The sequence below is a fragment of the Lutjanus erythropterus genome, chromosome 8 (assembly GCF_056507025.1).
Source record: "Lutjanus erythropterus isolate fLutEry1 chromosome 8, fLutEry1.hap2, whole genome shotgun sequence".
NCBI lineage: Eukaryota > Metazoa > Chordata > Actinopteri > Lutjaniformes > Lutjanidae > Lutjanus > Lutjanus erythropterus.
The window spans coordinates 29585541-29601503 of record NC_139324.1 but is presented as its reverse complement, the minus strand read 5'-3'; the positions used below and the strand labels follow the sequence as shown (position 1 = coordinate 29601503).

Here is a 15963-nt window from a genome sequence, read left to right as displayed (position 1 = left end):
ATATTCATATTTTGCACCCACCCGGCACTCATTTAAAATGAGATCATCTGCATTCAGGGAAAATATTAAATACAATTACAACCACAGTGTTGATCTTTGTCCAGTGGGTCATGCTCAAAAAGAAGAGGCATTTTCTGCTCACGTAAGATGAATATTTAGTGGTGTGTTACAGGTGGAAATGCAGCCTTGTAGAGGAGTTTACTACAGATAGTAAAAATTACTCTGCTCATGTTGGCTGGATGCAAACAACAGAAATGATTAGTACTGAGCAATATATTAAATCTCAGTTTCACCACAAATCCCTTTTCTGTTGTTCAGCTTGCAGATTTAATAATCCAACATGGTAGAAGCTGGCGCTCTGATGCACAGAATACCAAAACCAACAAAGCTCCTAAAATATCCCCTTTAAAACTGGTCATTCATCGTTGTCTCCCAAACAGTTCTCTGATAACAACCTGTCTCTTTGAACATTTATTTCGTATTTAAAATTCAGTGGAATATTGCATCTCTATGCAAATAGGCCCACTGTCTCCTGTGTTTAAATAGAGGCAGATTGGATTGTGCATCTGTGCAAGCTCCATCTTTTAAAATCCCCTCTTAAGATGCAAAACTCTTTCCCGTTATGCAAAGAAAGGTAATTTAACTGCACAGAATCATCCTCATTGTTGTGAACACACAGCAGCAGCAGAAATGGCTCAAAGCAAAGACCAACAGATTCTTTTGTTGCAGTAGCATAATTATCTGTAAATCTTCTATCATTTTATACGTTTTGTTGCTTCTATTAGTGGATATCATTCAGGTCAGTTGTTGTCATGGTAATAATCCATTTAAATGATAACACATTTCCTTTATTCGAGTCGGTATTTAACCTTTCATTGTTTCATTTCGTTGTTGATGGGGAAGGATCTTTAGGGGAGACAGTGGGTCAACAGTTCATGCTACATAGAAGTGGTATACATAATCTGAAAGATGGGAACCTGAACATTAATTTGAGATACAGCTCAAGTTTTTTGAGTCACAAATCTGTAATAAACATGTTTTCTTAGGTGTCTGTTGACATTTTTTAAGTATAGAGTTTATTTATTTATTCATACAAGAGGGTTAGAACATTATGGGGCTCATGGGTACCCATAGAACCAGATCAACAGACCACTTTGAAAATGGCTATGCCAGTTTTTCCCAAACCATAGTTTAGCCTAACTTGTGGAGCTCTGTATGCTCCTCAATGCAAGACTTAAGGCTGTAAGAATGGCTGCCCACTGCTCTTAATGGTTAGGAATGCTCAGATACAGGGGGCAGATTCTGAGAATGCTCAGTATGAGATACACTGGAGGTGTTTTCTTCCACTGTTCAAGTATCTGTTTTTATTTTCTTTCATATGCACAAAGAGCATAAGCGTTCGCACTGTATAATAAGAGCCCAGCATGAGCTAACCCAGGCAGCTATTTGTAGCTTTGCTCAGGTGCCTGGGGAGAAGGTGCTCTTTATTCTCCCATCAAGTGACAAATACCTGCTTTTTACTGTGTGTGCTGAAACCACCACTGTGTTTACTGTTTTCTGATGAGAAGATATTTCTCTGTGGGCTTTATTCATTTGCATTTCATAGTACAGATTCCTTATCCAAACTAACATGCTTGCAAACAAGAGATTGAATATCATACATGCATAAATAAATGCTCCTTAAATTCATTTTAAACTTCCCATTTTATGAGCTGCTGAAGATTTTGATCATTTTTTGTCACTAATTTCTCTTCCAACGTGGAGCCATTAATGCTGAGAAAACGTTTCAGACACTAGAATTTAAGTATGTCTGTGTGTTCAGTATAAATGCATTTCTTATGTAATTGAGCATCTGCCACGTCCCCGGGCAAGGCAGACGTGCCATTTTACAAAAACAATCAATGCCTCTGTGTTGCCTTTTATAAACTGCCTGCAACCCTATGCAATCGACATTTTGTCAATTATTGCATTGTACTTGATTGAATTGTTACATTAATTTCACCCTGACAAATATATAATTATATTTAATATATAATATTAGTAGCTTAAGCATCAACGGACAAATGGAGAAATATTGAATTATGGTTAGAAATGATAATTTAGAACATTTGTCATGTTGGTAAAAAGGTTCCAGGGTTTTTTTCTGTAAGGCTTTGGCTGAAATGCCAAGTCACAACCTCCTGGTTGTTGTTGATGTGTCACAGGTTTCTCCAGCCAGGCAGTGAAGTGCTGGGGGATAAGGAAATTATTGTGTGTTTACTTTGTAAATGTGTTTTTATCAGACAGTGATTTAGAGTCTCCTCCTCACAACACTGTCACGGCAGCTTTGTAGGTGGGCTAGAGGAGTACACAGAGCAGAGTTGAGACAAGACTGATGAATCACTAACAAAACGTAAGATAAGATAAAATAAGGGAAAACTTTACTGATAATACTGAAGCAGCAAGTCAGACTGAAACAATAAATGAGGCTAGAAAAAGGAGCTCCCTCTCTGAAGAGCAAGAATATTGATGTTATTGTTGTATTAAAGGTGTAATATGTAATAGTTCTGCATTAAGATGCCCAAAAAACATGTTATATATTTTGTTTATTTGTGTGCTGACATTACATACAACATATTTCCAAAAGTAGTCAAACCCAGAGAAATCTGTAATTTTATTCAATGTAACATTCAGTCACCTGTCAATGGTGTCATATCCCCTTTACCCCCTCTATTGCTATAATTCATGGGAAAACAAAGAATTCATTCATTTATTACATTAAAAAAATAAAAATGCAAAAAAATGTAGTTGTGTAAAAGCCCCAACATTTAGCAAATAAGCTATAGATACTTGAATAAATAATTAAAATATTAAATAAAATGCAGAGGTAGATGTTGGGAGATGTAAGATTTCTAAACATTTCTAAACAGTCCAACAGGTATAAGTGTATTGATTTTAAGTTTCCAAATTCAGACCTAATTCATGGAGGTAGGAACCAGTCAGTATGAAGCTCATCTGAGTGTTGAAGGAATTTCTGAAAGGCAACATTTTCCAGTAAGGGTTTTACAGATAAAAAAATATACCAGTGAGCCTCACATCTCTGTTAAAGTGAAGACCACCCAACCTTATCAAATAAAGTACGATGATGTACATCATAGACAACACCAGTAATAAATCTAAAGGCAGTGAGTGATCCAGAAGTTTGAGAGATGAAGGGGATATAAATCATCGTAGTCCACGACTGACACAAATACACCAGAGATTGAGTAAGGAAGTCTTGAGAATGTGGCTAAATGTAACATGACTAAAACTTTAATACATTACCTCATCTGTTTTCGAGTTACATCAGATAGATTTCCCTGGTAATGGTTATTGTTGTTAAACAATGACTATAGCAACTCCCATGATCCCACGCTACTTCACGGCGTCACCAGATGCCATCTTTTGTTATAGTTTTAATGTGAGAAACCCTTGGCAGCAGAAATTACATACTGCTATGAAGAATAAATGTATATAATTAAGTTGGCATGAAGAACTTCTTAGAAAAAAATGAGTCATGTAAATCCAGGCGTCACTTTCACACATCAACAAACTTTACAGCTGTTGATACCAAGTTTAATGTAACTCAGGACCATCGCAGGTGCTGCTAATCGCTCCCTGGAGCACCAACAGAGCCTAAGTTTAGCTGCTCAGAGTCATTGTTCTTTAGTGTGCTCTGTGTGTGAGGATATACATATTTTGAGCAGATGGAGGGCGGGGTTGTTTGGCTCTGATGACTGTTCATCCAGATGGATGATGTCAGTCAGATATGGAGGCTCATCGGCACCTTAAATCTCTCAGAGGTGAATTAGAGAGCGGAGCTGTTCCGATTCTTACGGTGGATCTCGCTCTGTTTTGACAACCAGCGCTCATTTAAGACCGCTCCATCTGCTGCCATACATCAGCAGCCGCTGATTAACTGTAAGCATCGAACATTTCAAGAATCCCTCTTTGTTTTCCTCACAGCACCAATTAATATTGGTTGTTTTGCTTTTGCTTTTTGTTACAAGCGAATTAGATACAGTTAATTCATGTTAATCATGGACTGAAAAAGATACAAATATAAACAAGAATGGGTGTTAAACAGAATTGTTTGACTTTGTTGTCTAATGTTTGTCTGCTGATGCATAAAATGACTGAATTCTCATCTCTCTGTACAAGGCCTGGGGAGCTCGAGGCAGGAATTTAATGAGTTTAATAAGCATAACATAATTGTCTGTTTTTAAACTCAATTAGCACCAAACATTAGCCTGCATTTCTCTGTTCATCTTTGCTCTGCTAAGAATGGGATTGGGAGGGATTCTGGGATTGCAAACACTATTTATATCCGGGCCTTTCCTTTTGCACATTCTTGTGGGTTTCTAAAAACTCGGGATGCTCATAAGCAACAGAAGTCTCTGAGCACTGCACGTTATCATGTTCATCAGTCTTCTTGCTCTACAGCGTTTAATTCCATTTATTTCTCACCACCTATTTTATCCTTACCTTAACTTCCTCTTCTGTATAAATTTAAATAAAAGCGTTGCTCTTAACATCTGTGTGTGTGTGTGTGTCCTCTCTCCTCTCTTTAGCCTTGACGGCAGCAGCAGGCCGGGGGAAGATGGAGGTATGCAACTTCTTGTTGGAACAGGGGGCGGTGGTGCAGCAGGTCAACCGGCGGGGGGTGTCTCCTCTATTCTGCGCCGTCAGACAGGGACACTGGCAGGTGAGACATGCTGAGTGGCTCTTTAGTCCTTCTGCACCCACAGCAACCGCACTGGGTCAAACTACAATTACAGCTCAACATTTTCCTCTTGTTAACACTGTGTTGGTATTTAATTGTTGTGCTGTATATATTTATGTCCTGCCCTTAGAGCCCTGCTGCCCTGCTCGTGTGAGCTTTGTGCAGCTGAATGTGTTTGACATCTGGTTTTGTCCATTTCCTAGATTGCAGAGCTGCTGTTGCAGCACGGTGCTGACATCAATATCAGCGACAAGCAGGGCAGGACCCTACTCATGGTGGCTGCCTGTGAGGGTCACCTGAGCACCGTGGAGTTTCTGCTCTCTAAAGGTGAACTACAACAACCAACAATCCAACGTTAACCTCATTCACCGAGAAATAACAATATTGATCAGCTGCATGTCTTATTCATTTGTTTGAACACATTTGTCCATTCAGAAGTTGTATTTTCAAAACAGTTCACACTAGAGCTGCAACAGTTACTTGATTGATCAATTAGCTGCATTTGTTAAGAAGAAAAAGTTAAAATCCTCTGATTCCAGCTTCATAAATGTGAAAATTGTCTGGCTTGGAAATACAGAAACTTTTATTGTACTGCATCAGGTTTTTCCATGTCAGTCGTTTTGGCTGGAGGCAAACAGCATGAACAGCCGTAAAAACATGAATTCCTCGTCTTTCCATGGCCTCTTACTCTCCTTATGTGCCTTTGGCCTCTTTGATCCATTCTTGCAAAATAGCAACGCATAGGTAACATCTTTCATTGATTGATTGATAGGACTGATTGCTGATTGAAGAACTGTGCAAAGGACATGTTTTCTTTTTGTTGAACATAATCATAGTGCACTGCACTGCACTCGGTCCCAGTTTACAAGATGTGAAGTTGTTAAGTGAAAACAACATGGATGTTACTAAGGGTATAGTAGGGAACATGTTATTAAGGTTAGCTCTAATAAATAATGTTTCTACCTAACCCTGGTTACTCTATGTGGACAACAATTAATGGTTACAACCTAATACTATATTACAAAATACATCTGACTAATAATAGGCAATGTGTGAGTTAAGTTATCAACCAAACATTTACCTTGTCTGCCATATTTCTGCATATATGACATCAACAGATAACAACCCAGCAAGTTCCGCAGTTGGAAAATCATTTTTTAATCGTTTTTCAGTGAGATCTGTGCTTACTGTTTTGAAAAAGGGTGTGAAAAATGTGTGAAACCAATGAAAAAGTGCGAACATATTTGCAAGAGAAGACTTGCTGCTCTGCTAAGAAGGTGGTGATGAAGATCAAATGGGTCCCAGATTCCCAAAGCTGTCTTAACAATCCAGAAAAACTGTAAATTATCTGTGTGTGTGTGTGTGTGTGTGTTAACATGAAGTGTTTGTTTGTCTCACAGGTGCGTCTCTGACTTCGATGGACAAGGAGGGACTGACCCCCCTGAGCTGGGCATGTTTAAAAGGACATAAGAACGTAGTGCAGTTTTTGGTGGAGAAAGGTGCGGTCATTGACCACACGGACAAAAATGGAAGGACTCCTCTGGACCTCGCTGCCTTCTATGGGGATGCAGAGATTGTAAGTGAAATTATTCTGTTGAAAATATCCCACTACACACACCACCAGTGTACTCGCGCACATATGCGGAAAAACACCACACAACACCAACACCCTCCAGTCAGCCTTAATTTAGAGCATTCCTGTGCCATTATTGAACACATACCGTTCTGTGTTTGCTCGACTGTCAACACATGGAGAGTTTTTAACCGCTTGTGCTCTCATGTAGGTCCAGTATTTGGTGGAAAGAGGAGCAGTGATAGAGCATGTGGACTACAGTGGGATGAGGCCTCTGGACAGGGCCATAGGCTGCCGGAACACGTCAGTGGTGGTGACTCTGCTGAAGAAAGGGGCCAAGCTGGGTAAGCACACCACGCTTTTTTTTTTTAAATACAAGCACCTCATAACAAGGTGTACGCTGGAAATATAGAGCTTTCTGCATATTTATTAGCCATAGGATAGTAGGGATGTAACAAAACCAAAACCTGAAGGTGTGATAGCTCATTGATTCTACTGAGCATGTCTCGTTTGCGGCAGGGTTTTGATTCCTCCTACTCAGAACTGCATGTTCGACCAGGAGCATTTCAGAAGCGGAACGTTTTGCCTGCCTGATTTCATTGATTTGCTCAGATTTTATTTATCCTATCATTTTTCCTTGTTTTTTGTGCATCTACCATGGATAAGAAGGCTACGTAGTTAAATAGTTCATTTTTAATTTGATTTTATGGTCACGAGTGTGCGCAGGGTCTTTTATTTTGAAAATTGACTACATTCTTGATGCTGTTTGCTGTTTGATGTCTTTTATTAAAAATTAAATCACATGTTTGTTCGTATGAAATTAGTTTTTCCATTTAACTCGAAGTGCTTCTGGTTTCATTCTTTAACAAAATAAAAGTAGCCAGCCATGACCGAAAGCATGTGCAAAAAAATGGCTTGAATTGCTTTGGCAATTAATATGTAAATTATGTATGTACAACTGAAAGACAAGCACAGTGTAGCAGTCAGAAACGGTCCTTTTGTATAATAAAGTTAAAATAATGAAATAAAATAGGTGAAGTATCAAAATAAACCAGTATTTTGATATTTCACCTAAGATGTTCCTGCTACTGATCAGCACCTGATCGCTCATACTGGTTGTACAGAGGGAGTTCTGTTTACTAACAAAATAAAATAATTAACCATGTACTATCATTGTAGATATCACAGCCTGTTACAGTATCAAGCCATTTTTAATCATAGTATTGCAATATTCTATATTTTGTTACATCCCTACAGTGTACATGTATGTTCCTTTATGTGCCGACACTCAGTGCTGTCAGTTATTCATCTGTTGGTCCCTAGAAACTGTCTGTGCTCTGCTGAGTTCTTTCACGTTTCAGTAAACACAGAGCAGCTCTCAGTGTTTTGTTTTGTCTCCATGTCAAGCTTGTTTCTGTCTTGCTCAGTATCTCATGGTACCAAGAATAAGCTCAAGCTAATTTTGTGGAATGTTGTGGAAAAACCCTGTTTTCATTCCTGCTTTTCAGTCACTCTTCAGTGTGTGTGTGCGTCTTTGTGTGTGAGTGTGTACGCTCACTTTTACTGGTGTGTCAGTGCATGTGTGTGTGTGTGTCCCTTCCTCTTTTCCCTCATGTGCTGCTTTGCTAATTTAAGAATGTGACTTATCACCTAAATGACATTCATAGAGCTATCTGGGTCTGTGGCTTATCTGCAGTGCACTCTGCCGTATCAGAAAAAAAAAATGGTAATAGAAAGAACCTTTAAATTTTCTTTCAGCTCAGTTAACGGTCTGCATGCATTTACTGCTGGGAATACAAGGCCATTTCAAGTTTAGTGACTCATAATTGTACATTGTCACATTACACTTTCCTTTCACTTCAAATGACCTCTCCTGCTGTTGCATGACGTCTTTTCTCTTCACTCTCTCTCTCCTAACTCTTCCTTAACTGCTCTCAATAAACTAAAGGCTACAGAACGTCTCCTTACGATCGATCAGGTACAATCTTTAGGTAACTTTAACTTGTCCCAATTTCCAGAGAATACAGTGACCATCTGTTGGCAGGAGACACAACAATGTAATTCTCTCTACGCTTCTCTCTTTCACCTCTGCGCCCACAGGGAACGCCGCTTGGGCCATGGCGACTTCTAAGCCTGATATCCTGATCATTCTTCTTCAGAAGCTGATGGAGGAGGGAAACCTACTTTACAAGGTAATGTGTGCATTTCCTGTTTTGTTTGCACTTGATAAAAATATAAATGTAACATTTTTATACTTGCTCCCATTTTTCATCAGGTGAAGCACAAAAGGTTTATTTTGCTCACATCTTGTTGAAAATTTGTTAAATTCTGTGTTAGTGAGCTCATCTTTGCCAAGGTAGTTCATCCGCCTGACACGTGTGGCATTTAGAGGTGCTGATTAAACAGCATGATTATTGTTCACGTGTCTTGGACTGGTCATTATCACAGACAGTAGAAGAAGAGGTGGACGGAGCTTACTGGTCTGAAATGTTGAAGCCAATACACTGATGCCTTAAACCTGCTTTCTTTCAAATGGCCAGGAGGGGGCGACTTTACTGGCTGCAAAAGGTCCAACTGCATGGACTCTTACAAGAAAATAATCCTACTTCTCACTTTATTTATTACCTCAGGAAGCAGTTTTCTAATGAGTTTATGGTCTCAGTCGCTAGTTTCAAGTCTTGTTCAATACAGCATGATGTTCATTTTGTACATTATTGTCTGATTTAGATTGAAATATAATTTATTGTACCGTTTAGTTGTTTTATGAGAAAGATTGTATACAGGTAGCTGGTTGTGTCTAGAGGAACCCAAGAATTGTGAAACTTTTAGCAGAGCTATTTTTAAATGTGCTGGTTCTATGAACAGTTGTTTTTAATAATGTAACAATGCTGTGGCTAAGATCTGCGGACTAAGATTTACAGACAGAAGACACCTGGTGACGGTTATGCAAAGATCAGGGTTTGGGTTCTCCGGAGATCTTCTGTAGGTCTGGAGCTTCCTTCTCGACACAACCAAGTAGCCACCATTGTGATTCCGTTTTCCACTGAAGCCTCCCGAAAGTCATATGAAAATGTCAAATGAGGCTGATTAAAAGTGGATCAATATTCTATTACAGCATTCCCTGTTTTTCCATTTAAAATTCAGAAACATAATTTATTGCTCTGCTTAGTTGTAATACGATACATTTTGTGCTCAGGCAGGCTGCTATTATTTCCTGCTGAAGGGCTGAGCCAAACCAAGCACCGCTCAAGTCACAGTGCGTCACCCACCAGCTCCTCCTTCTCATCGTTACTGCACATGCTCTGACTACAAAAAAAAAAAGCTCGACTCGAGGTTTGAAATAGTGTTGTCACAATACTTTCCAATTTCGATGCAATACTTTGAAAAAGATTGATATTCGCTACCACTTTTGATACAACAGGGAAAAATTGACTCAACATTGAGGGCATAGAATTTTAAATTGTTGTTAACAAATAAATTTAGCAAGGCTATACCATGACAACAGATACAGAAAATGAGACAAGTCACAAGAAAAAGACAGGACTGTGAGTACATGAGAGAAGGCGGGACGATGTGGGCACCGCAGCGTTGTGCGTCAACTCGCTTTCTGAGAGATGAAAGAGTGAGAAAGTGCAGCTGGTACCGGAGTATCAATACTATTGAAAAATAGTGGGGGATAACATGGTGGCTCTATCCACTATGCTAAAGCCTAAACCTAACCAACCAAAGGCAACGAGTACTAGCCAATCAGAGGCAGACTATGGCCGGTCATGACTCTGCTCTCCTGGGAAAAAAACTTGAGAATCTGTCAAATAATGATAGTTTTCTGCCTGATAAATGTCTTTTTCAACATAGACCTGCACAGTTTTGAGCAGCCTTTTATTGTGTCCAGTCCAGGTCAGCATCTCTATATGCCACACCTGTCAGGTGGATGGATTGTCTTGGCAAAGGAGAAATGCTCACTTGCTCACACAGATTTTAAAAAATTGTGAGAACAGATTGAGAGAAATGAACCTTTTGTGTGCACAGAAGAAGTCTTAGATCTTTTACTTCAACTGAAAAATGAAAGCAACAACAAAAGTGTTGCATATGTATATTTTTAGTGTATATAGATGATGAAAAAAACGCTGAATATAATGCAGTTCAGCATAACAGTGATGTGATTGCCATCTTTTTCTAGCAGAGTTAAATGCATAAAATGAATAGACGTGTATGTTCTGCACCACTTACCAAAGGAGCCATGATGGATGCCTGACATTTAACAGATTGAGTTTTGTGGCTGAAAGGACAAATCAGGTGTGTGTGTGTGTGTGTGTTGTATGTGTGATTGATGAGAAGGGAGGGCTCGAGCCAGAGAGCGGCTATTGTGGGAGTATCTGGTGAATACCTCGCCATGCTTCTCTCGCCGTACGTTTTCCTTCTGGTTCTGTCCTCTTCCTCACTGCATGTTTGCCCTCCATGTGTCCTCCAGAAAGGAAAGATGAAAGAGGCAGCCCAGAGGTACCAGTACGCCCTGAGGAAGTTTCCTAGAGAAGGCTTCGGCGATGACCTGAAGGCATTTAAAGACCTGAGGGTCTCTCTGTACCTCAATCTCTCCCGCTGTCGCAGAAAAACCAACGTAAGCCTCTCAGAAGACACTTTTTTTCTCTTTTGTTCCTCAGTCAGTGCTGTATTTTTAGCATGATCCTTTAATGACTTTAAATAAGGCGTTTCACTCACCAGTGTTGTCAGTGTAATATCATGGGGCATCATTAAATTGGTATTTGGTAAAGAATAGGCTTTTTTTCTGGGAAGTGTCCCCAAATTTGTTTAAAAAAAGAGAAATCTGTGACTCCAGCATGTGTGGGCAGGAGATTCTTGTTGGTGTTCAGATGGTAACTGGGAGGAGGTGGGGAGAAAGCTACAAGTGTACTGGGCAGTGGACTCTTCCTGTGAAACAATCTCAGTTCCTGCATGTGCCAGCCTGTCTGCTCACTTCAACTGTGCCGAGCAGTCGTGCCTCTTCCCGTTTCGAGTTTTCACCCAGTGTCTTCGGAGAATGAGGGATTTAATGACTGTTTGAGATAGACTGGAAAGTTTAAGAAAGATGACAATGAAGCAAACTTGAGAGTGGCAGTTTTAAAGCCGTTCTGTCTTTGCATTTCTGGATAATTGTTTCTGCAGAAAAGCTCCTCATAAAAGTTTGTTTACGTAAGTCTCAGTTGTAGCAGGAAGACTTTTGTAGTGAGCCAGCTGTTGATGTGATTACATGCTGCAAGCTAGCAGGAGATGTGAGAGAGACCATGAGGTTTTCTGTTGTCTGTTTCTCAGAGTTGTTTTAGTTTTGTGGTAGTTTTGGGGGCTAGAAATCCTATAGATATCAGTGCAATTTGACATGTTTTTGGATTTCAATATTGACAAGCTTTTTGCATGTCAAGTTAAACAAACCTTTGTGTTAAAGACATTACTAATAATTAATCTGTGACCTTGTCTGAACCCAAGTGTTATTATTAAAGTGGCTATTATGCATCAATCAGTGAAGCCGCAGGCCATCATATGCTCCATGTTGCTAGTTGTTGAAGCCATCCACTGTAAAAATTCCTCGCCCATAATCTGCAGTCACAGGTATCACTTTCTCCAGGGTGAATACATTTTTGCCTGCAAGCTGTAACCACAGCGTTTGGGGGGAAACGGAACAAGGTTTGAGGTGGCAGTCACCCGAAGACACGCCGGTGTACCACACTGTTGCCAGCCTACTAACTAATGAATCTTAGCTTTTGCACCGCTAAAAGTTGAGGATTGATTGACAGGTGGATGTCATGATATGGTTCTAGCTTACGTGATTATACGTCATATCTGGTTTTACTGGAAGAGACGTGATTGGATTTTGATAATAAAATCCTGTCCTCAAAGCCACAGACACGACCAGCAAGAATGTCTAAACTTACACTGTTTATTGCATTTGTGATTCAAACTGTCCTTCGATTCTGCTCCTTCTGTAGGATTTCGGGATGGCTGAGGAGTTTGCAACAAAAGCACTGGAGCTGAAACCCAAATCCTACGAGGCTTACTACGCCCGTGCAAGAGCTAAAAGAAGCAGCAGGTAAACGATTAACTCCAGACCAGCTTCTGTGGTTTTTATTGTTGGTGAATTATGTAGCAGATCTGGTAACACAGCAAACATGTTTTCCTGTGCACTAATTTTCCGTTAGGATATTCTGAATTAGGCCGAATTAAGCGATTTCCAATTAAGACATTGTGGGATACACCGGTATTATTCAGGTTTTAGGAGCATTCTTTGGGCTTGTAGATTGTGCTTTCTGAATGTTTTTCAGTTTGGGTTTTTACTGGAGTTTGCAAGGCTGGGTAGAGATGCATTAACAAAAAAGCCCACATTTCTAGTTGCAAGAAGAAACATGCATACTTTTAAATATTATGGAAAACTTGGATTTCAGGTTTTTGGACATGCACAAATATCACACCAGCTTTTTCAAGAAGCTGGTTGAGCAAACTTTGAAAAAAAACTATTTTGATACAAAAAGGCAAAATGGCTTGCACAGCTCTGACAATTCCACTTTTCCAGAATCAGATTATGCAGGGCTGCATGTTAATGGGAATATTAGTGGAATATTCATTTTCATTAGCGATGTAAATAGAATGTTGGGCCTCGCGCAAGAACATTTTTGTATTCTCGTCTTAATTTTTTCTTACTTTTTTGTAACCTTCTAAGAACAAATGTGTTCGTACCAGTGTCTTTCTGAATAAGTGCAAAAACCAGAATATTTTGTGCATGTAAACATAGTCAATTTCTCTCTCCTTTTCTCTCTTTCACAGGCAGTTTACAGCAGCGCTTGCTGACCTGCACGAAGCAGCCAAACTGTGTCCCAATAACCGGGAAATCCGCCGTCTGCTGGCCCGAGTGGAGGATGAGTGTAAACAGATGCAGCGTACCCAGACAAAAGGAGGCCTCGCTGGGGCTGCAGCTGCTTCCAGCCAGGCGTCCGGAGGTCACGATTCTGACCAGGAGCAAGACGAAGGACAGGGAGACCCTTCAGAACACAGTCTCTCCAGGAGCGTGGACGGACCAAGAGACATCCTGGAGGAGGAGGAAGAAGAAGATGAGGAGGAGACGACTGAAGCCTGCTGGTCACACAACAATTATTCCTACAACAGGGTTTTACCCTCGGAGCCCGCTGGCAATAGTCTGGGACATCAGAGTCAAAGTCTGAGCCCCAGCTCACCCCCAGGCCCCAGCAGGCTGCCCCCCCACCGCTACCCTCGAGAGCACCGGGAGGCGCTGGCCCAGCAGGGTTTGGTCCTGCAGCCCACCAAGCAGGCCCAGATAGTCAAGACCAATCAGCACATGAGCTCCATGCAGACTGGAGGGGGCCGTGTGGCAGGGGCCAAATCTCAGTACGCTCCCTCCAGCCCCTTACCCAGCCGACACATGTCCAGCATGCTGAAGCCGGGCCCGGGCATCGACATAAGCCCTCTGCCGCCTCCAGCTGATGAGCCTGTGTACGGGAACCGTATGCCACTGGCAGCCGCCTCTGTCTCCATGGGTCACAGCTGTGAAAACGAGAGCCTTCACTCCTCCCAGGTGTCCTACTCATCCTGCAGCAGCTCCAAGGGTCTGGGGCAGGACAGGCTGTCCGCCCACTCGGCATCCTCCCTGGACGGGCTGGCTTGCTCTGGTCCTGGACCCCAGGGGAACCACACCGACCCGGGGAAGGAAGCACTGTGTGGCGCAGTGGGATCACAGGCAGGAAGCAGCAGCATGCGTGTGTCCAGCTCCACCAGCAGCCTGGCATCCAGCAGCAGCCTATCAGACAGCGGCAAGCTGGGACCTGACGTCCGCACCAAGATCTCTGACAAGACGAAGCACAGCCAGCCGGGCAGCTCTGCCACAGAGTACAAACCCAGACCCTTCATGGGCATCACTGACAAGACGGCTCGCTTTCAGCAGCAGCAGCAGCAGCAGCAGCAGCAGCACCACGGCATGCAGAGTCATCAGAGCGGCCGCGGCTGGCTGAACCATTCGTCTGATGCTCTGGTGTGTCACAACATGTCAGCCATGGGACTGCTGCCGGTCGACTGCGAGCAGCCTTATGCCAAAACGGTGAGCACTTACCAAGAGCAGCACAAACCTCCGCCACCTCAGGGTGCCATGGCAATGAGTAGCTTACAAAACGGCATGCACGCCAAGGAATTCACTGAGAAGTTCTGCCAAGCCGCCAACTGTTACAAAGAGTCCAAGCCAGCGCTGGCGATGCCGCACACTTTCATGGACAGTAAGCCCAAGCAGCCTGGCCTCACCCGAGATAATCCTGCCATTCACGTAACTTCAATGAAACCAAAGCGATCATTTATAGAGTCGAATGTGTAGAGATGTTTTATCTCTCATACAGTCCACAACGCACACACACACACTAGCAAAACTCTTAAGTGAGAGTTTGAATTTTTTTTTAAACCAACCCCTACAAGAATCCACGTTTAAGCCTTGTAAGAAGTACATCGTGCACGCGGTTTGTTTTCCTGTGTGAATACAGACTGCAGGCCGTGTACTGAATGCTCCAGATTTTTCTCCTCCCAACCTGTCGCTTGTGGCTGTCAGCTTCTGTTACATGACAACATGTCCGCCGTCGTTCAGCCAAGCTGGAGACATTGCACTGAAGGAAGTATTTGGACATGTACTGTACAGTCCTCATCAACGCAGCAGTGACAGTAAGCACTTTATACACACTTAGGCCGCTCAAGTGCTTAAACAACATATTCAGTTACAGCATAATGTTATTACAGGACAGTTTAGAGTGAGTGAAATGGGGTTTGAACTGGGTTCATTACGTCCATGGTGCTGAGAGAGGAAAAAATAAGGAAGAGAAAGTCCTCAGTGAAGGTGTTAGGAAGTCTGAAGGACGGGCATTCCTGTGTTTTACGAAGGATGTTATAGATCCTCATGTTGTGTATATTATATAAATATGTACTTTTCCTTCTTTTCAGTGAAGGTCTATGTTAAATGTATTGACAAGTTCAGACTTGTGTATTTTGAGTTTTATGCACAATGTTGTTCAAATGGTGTTAAAGGTTCTAAAAAAGCATTTGTTAAATGTGTTTGTACATTATATAAATCACCATTAACATTGAATTGAAATCCTTTCTGTATCTGCTTGTCGTTGCTGTCTAGTTTAATTTATTTACAGCGCCAATGGCTTGGTTAATTGTAAAAGCAATATATTTTATATAGTTATTTTTGCACAGCTACTAAGACATTTTATGATTCTCAATAATGTTGAGTTTAAGTGCATGCTACAATTGCAGTTTATATTACAGAGTTAAAAAATCTATAAAAACAGAAATGGTTTTGGGGCTCAGTGCCATCAGCTCTATTTTAATATGTACGTTAAATGCAATTGTTGCCATGTTTTCAGTATTGTGAGCTTTATTAGCTGTGATCACATACTGTAATAGAACATTACTGCCATAGCCACCACGGGAGAGAGAAATAAAGACCCACTGAGGAAAAAAACAAACAGGTCTGCTGACTTTTATTCTGAAGTTCGAAGTTAAGATGACATTTAACCGCTTTTATTATGAAATCCATAAGCTAAGAGGACGTTTAACAGCAGTGGCAGTAAGCCTAAGGCAAGCAAAGTTTTCAGGACTGAGTGCC

General features: G+C 41.3%; 1 protein-coding gene across 1 annotated transcript in view; it reads left to right on the top strand.

Moving 5' to 3' along the window:
* The window catches only part of LOC146323032 (protein TANC1-like), a 137767-nt gene extending 121944 nt beyond the window's left edge, over nucleotides 1–15823 (top strand). Inside the window, exons 19-27 of the mRNA XM_084725223.1 lie at nucleotides 4590–4723; nucleotides 4945–5068; nucleotides 6142–6317; nucleotides 6526–6658; nucleotides 8263–8292; nucleotides 8415–8506; nucleotides 10786–10932; nucleotides 12296–12396; nucleotides 13128–15823. Coding sequence (XP_084581349.1) covers nucleotides 4590–4723; nucleotides 4945–5068; nucleotides 6142–6317; nucleotides 6526–6658; nucleotides 8263–8292; nucleotides 8415–8506; nucleotides 10786–10932; nucleotides 12296–12396; nucleotides 13128–14679 — 2489 coding nt within the window. The 3' untranslated portion in view covers nucleotides 14680–15823. The remainder of the gene's footprint in view (nucleotides 1–4589; nucleotides 4724–4944; nucleotides 5069–6141; nucleotides 6318–6525; nucleotides 6659–8262; nucleotides 8293–8414; nucleotides 8507–10785; nucleotides 10933–12295; nucleotides 12397–13127) is intronic.
* Nucleotides 15824–15963: the final 140 nt, after the last annotated feature.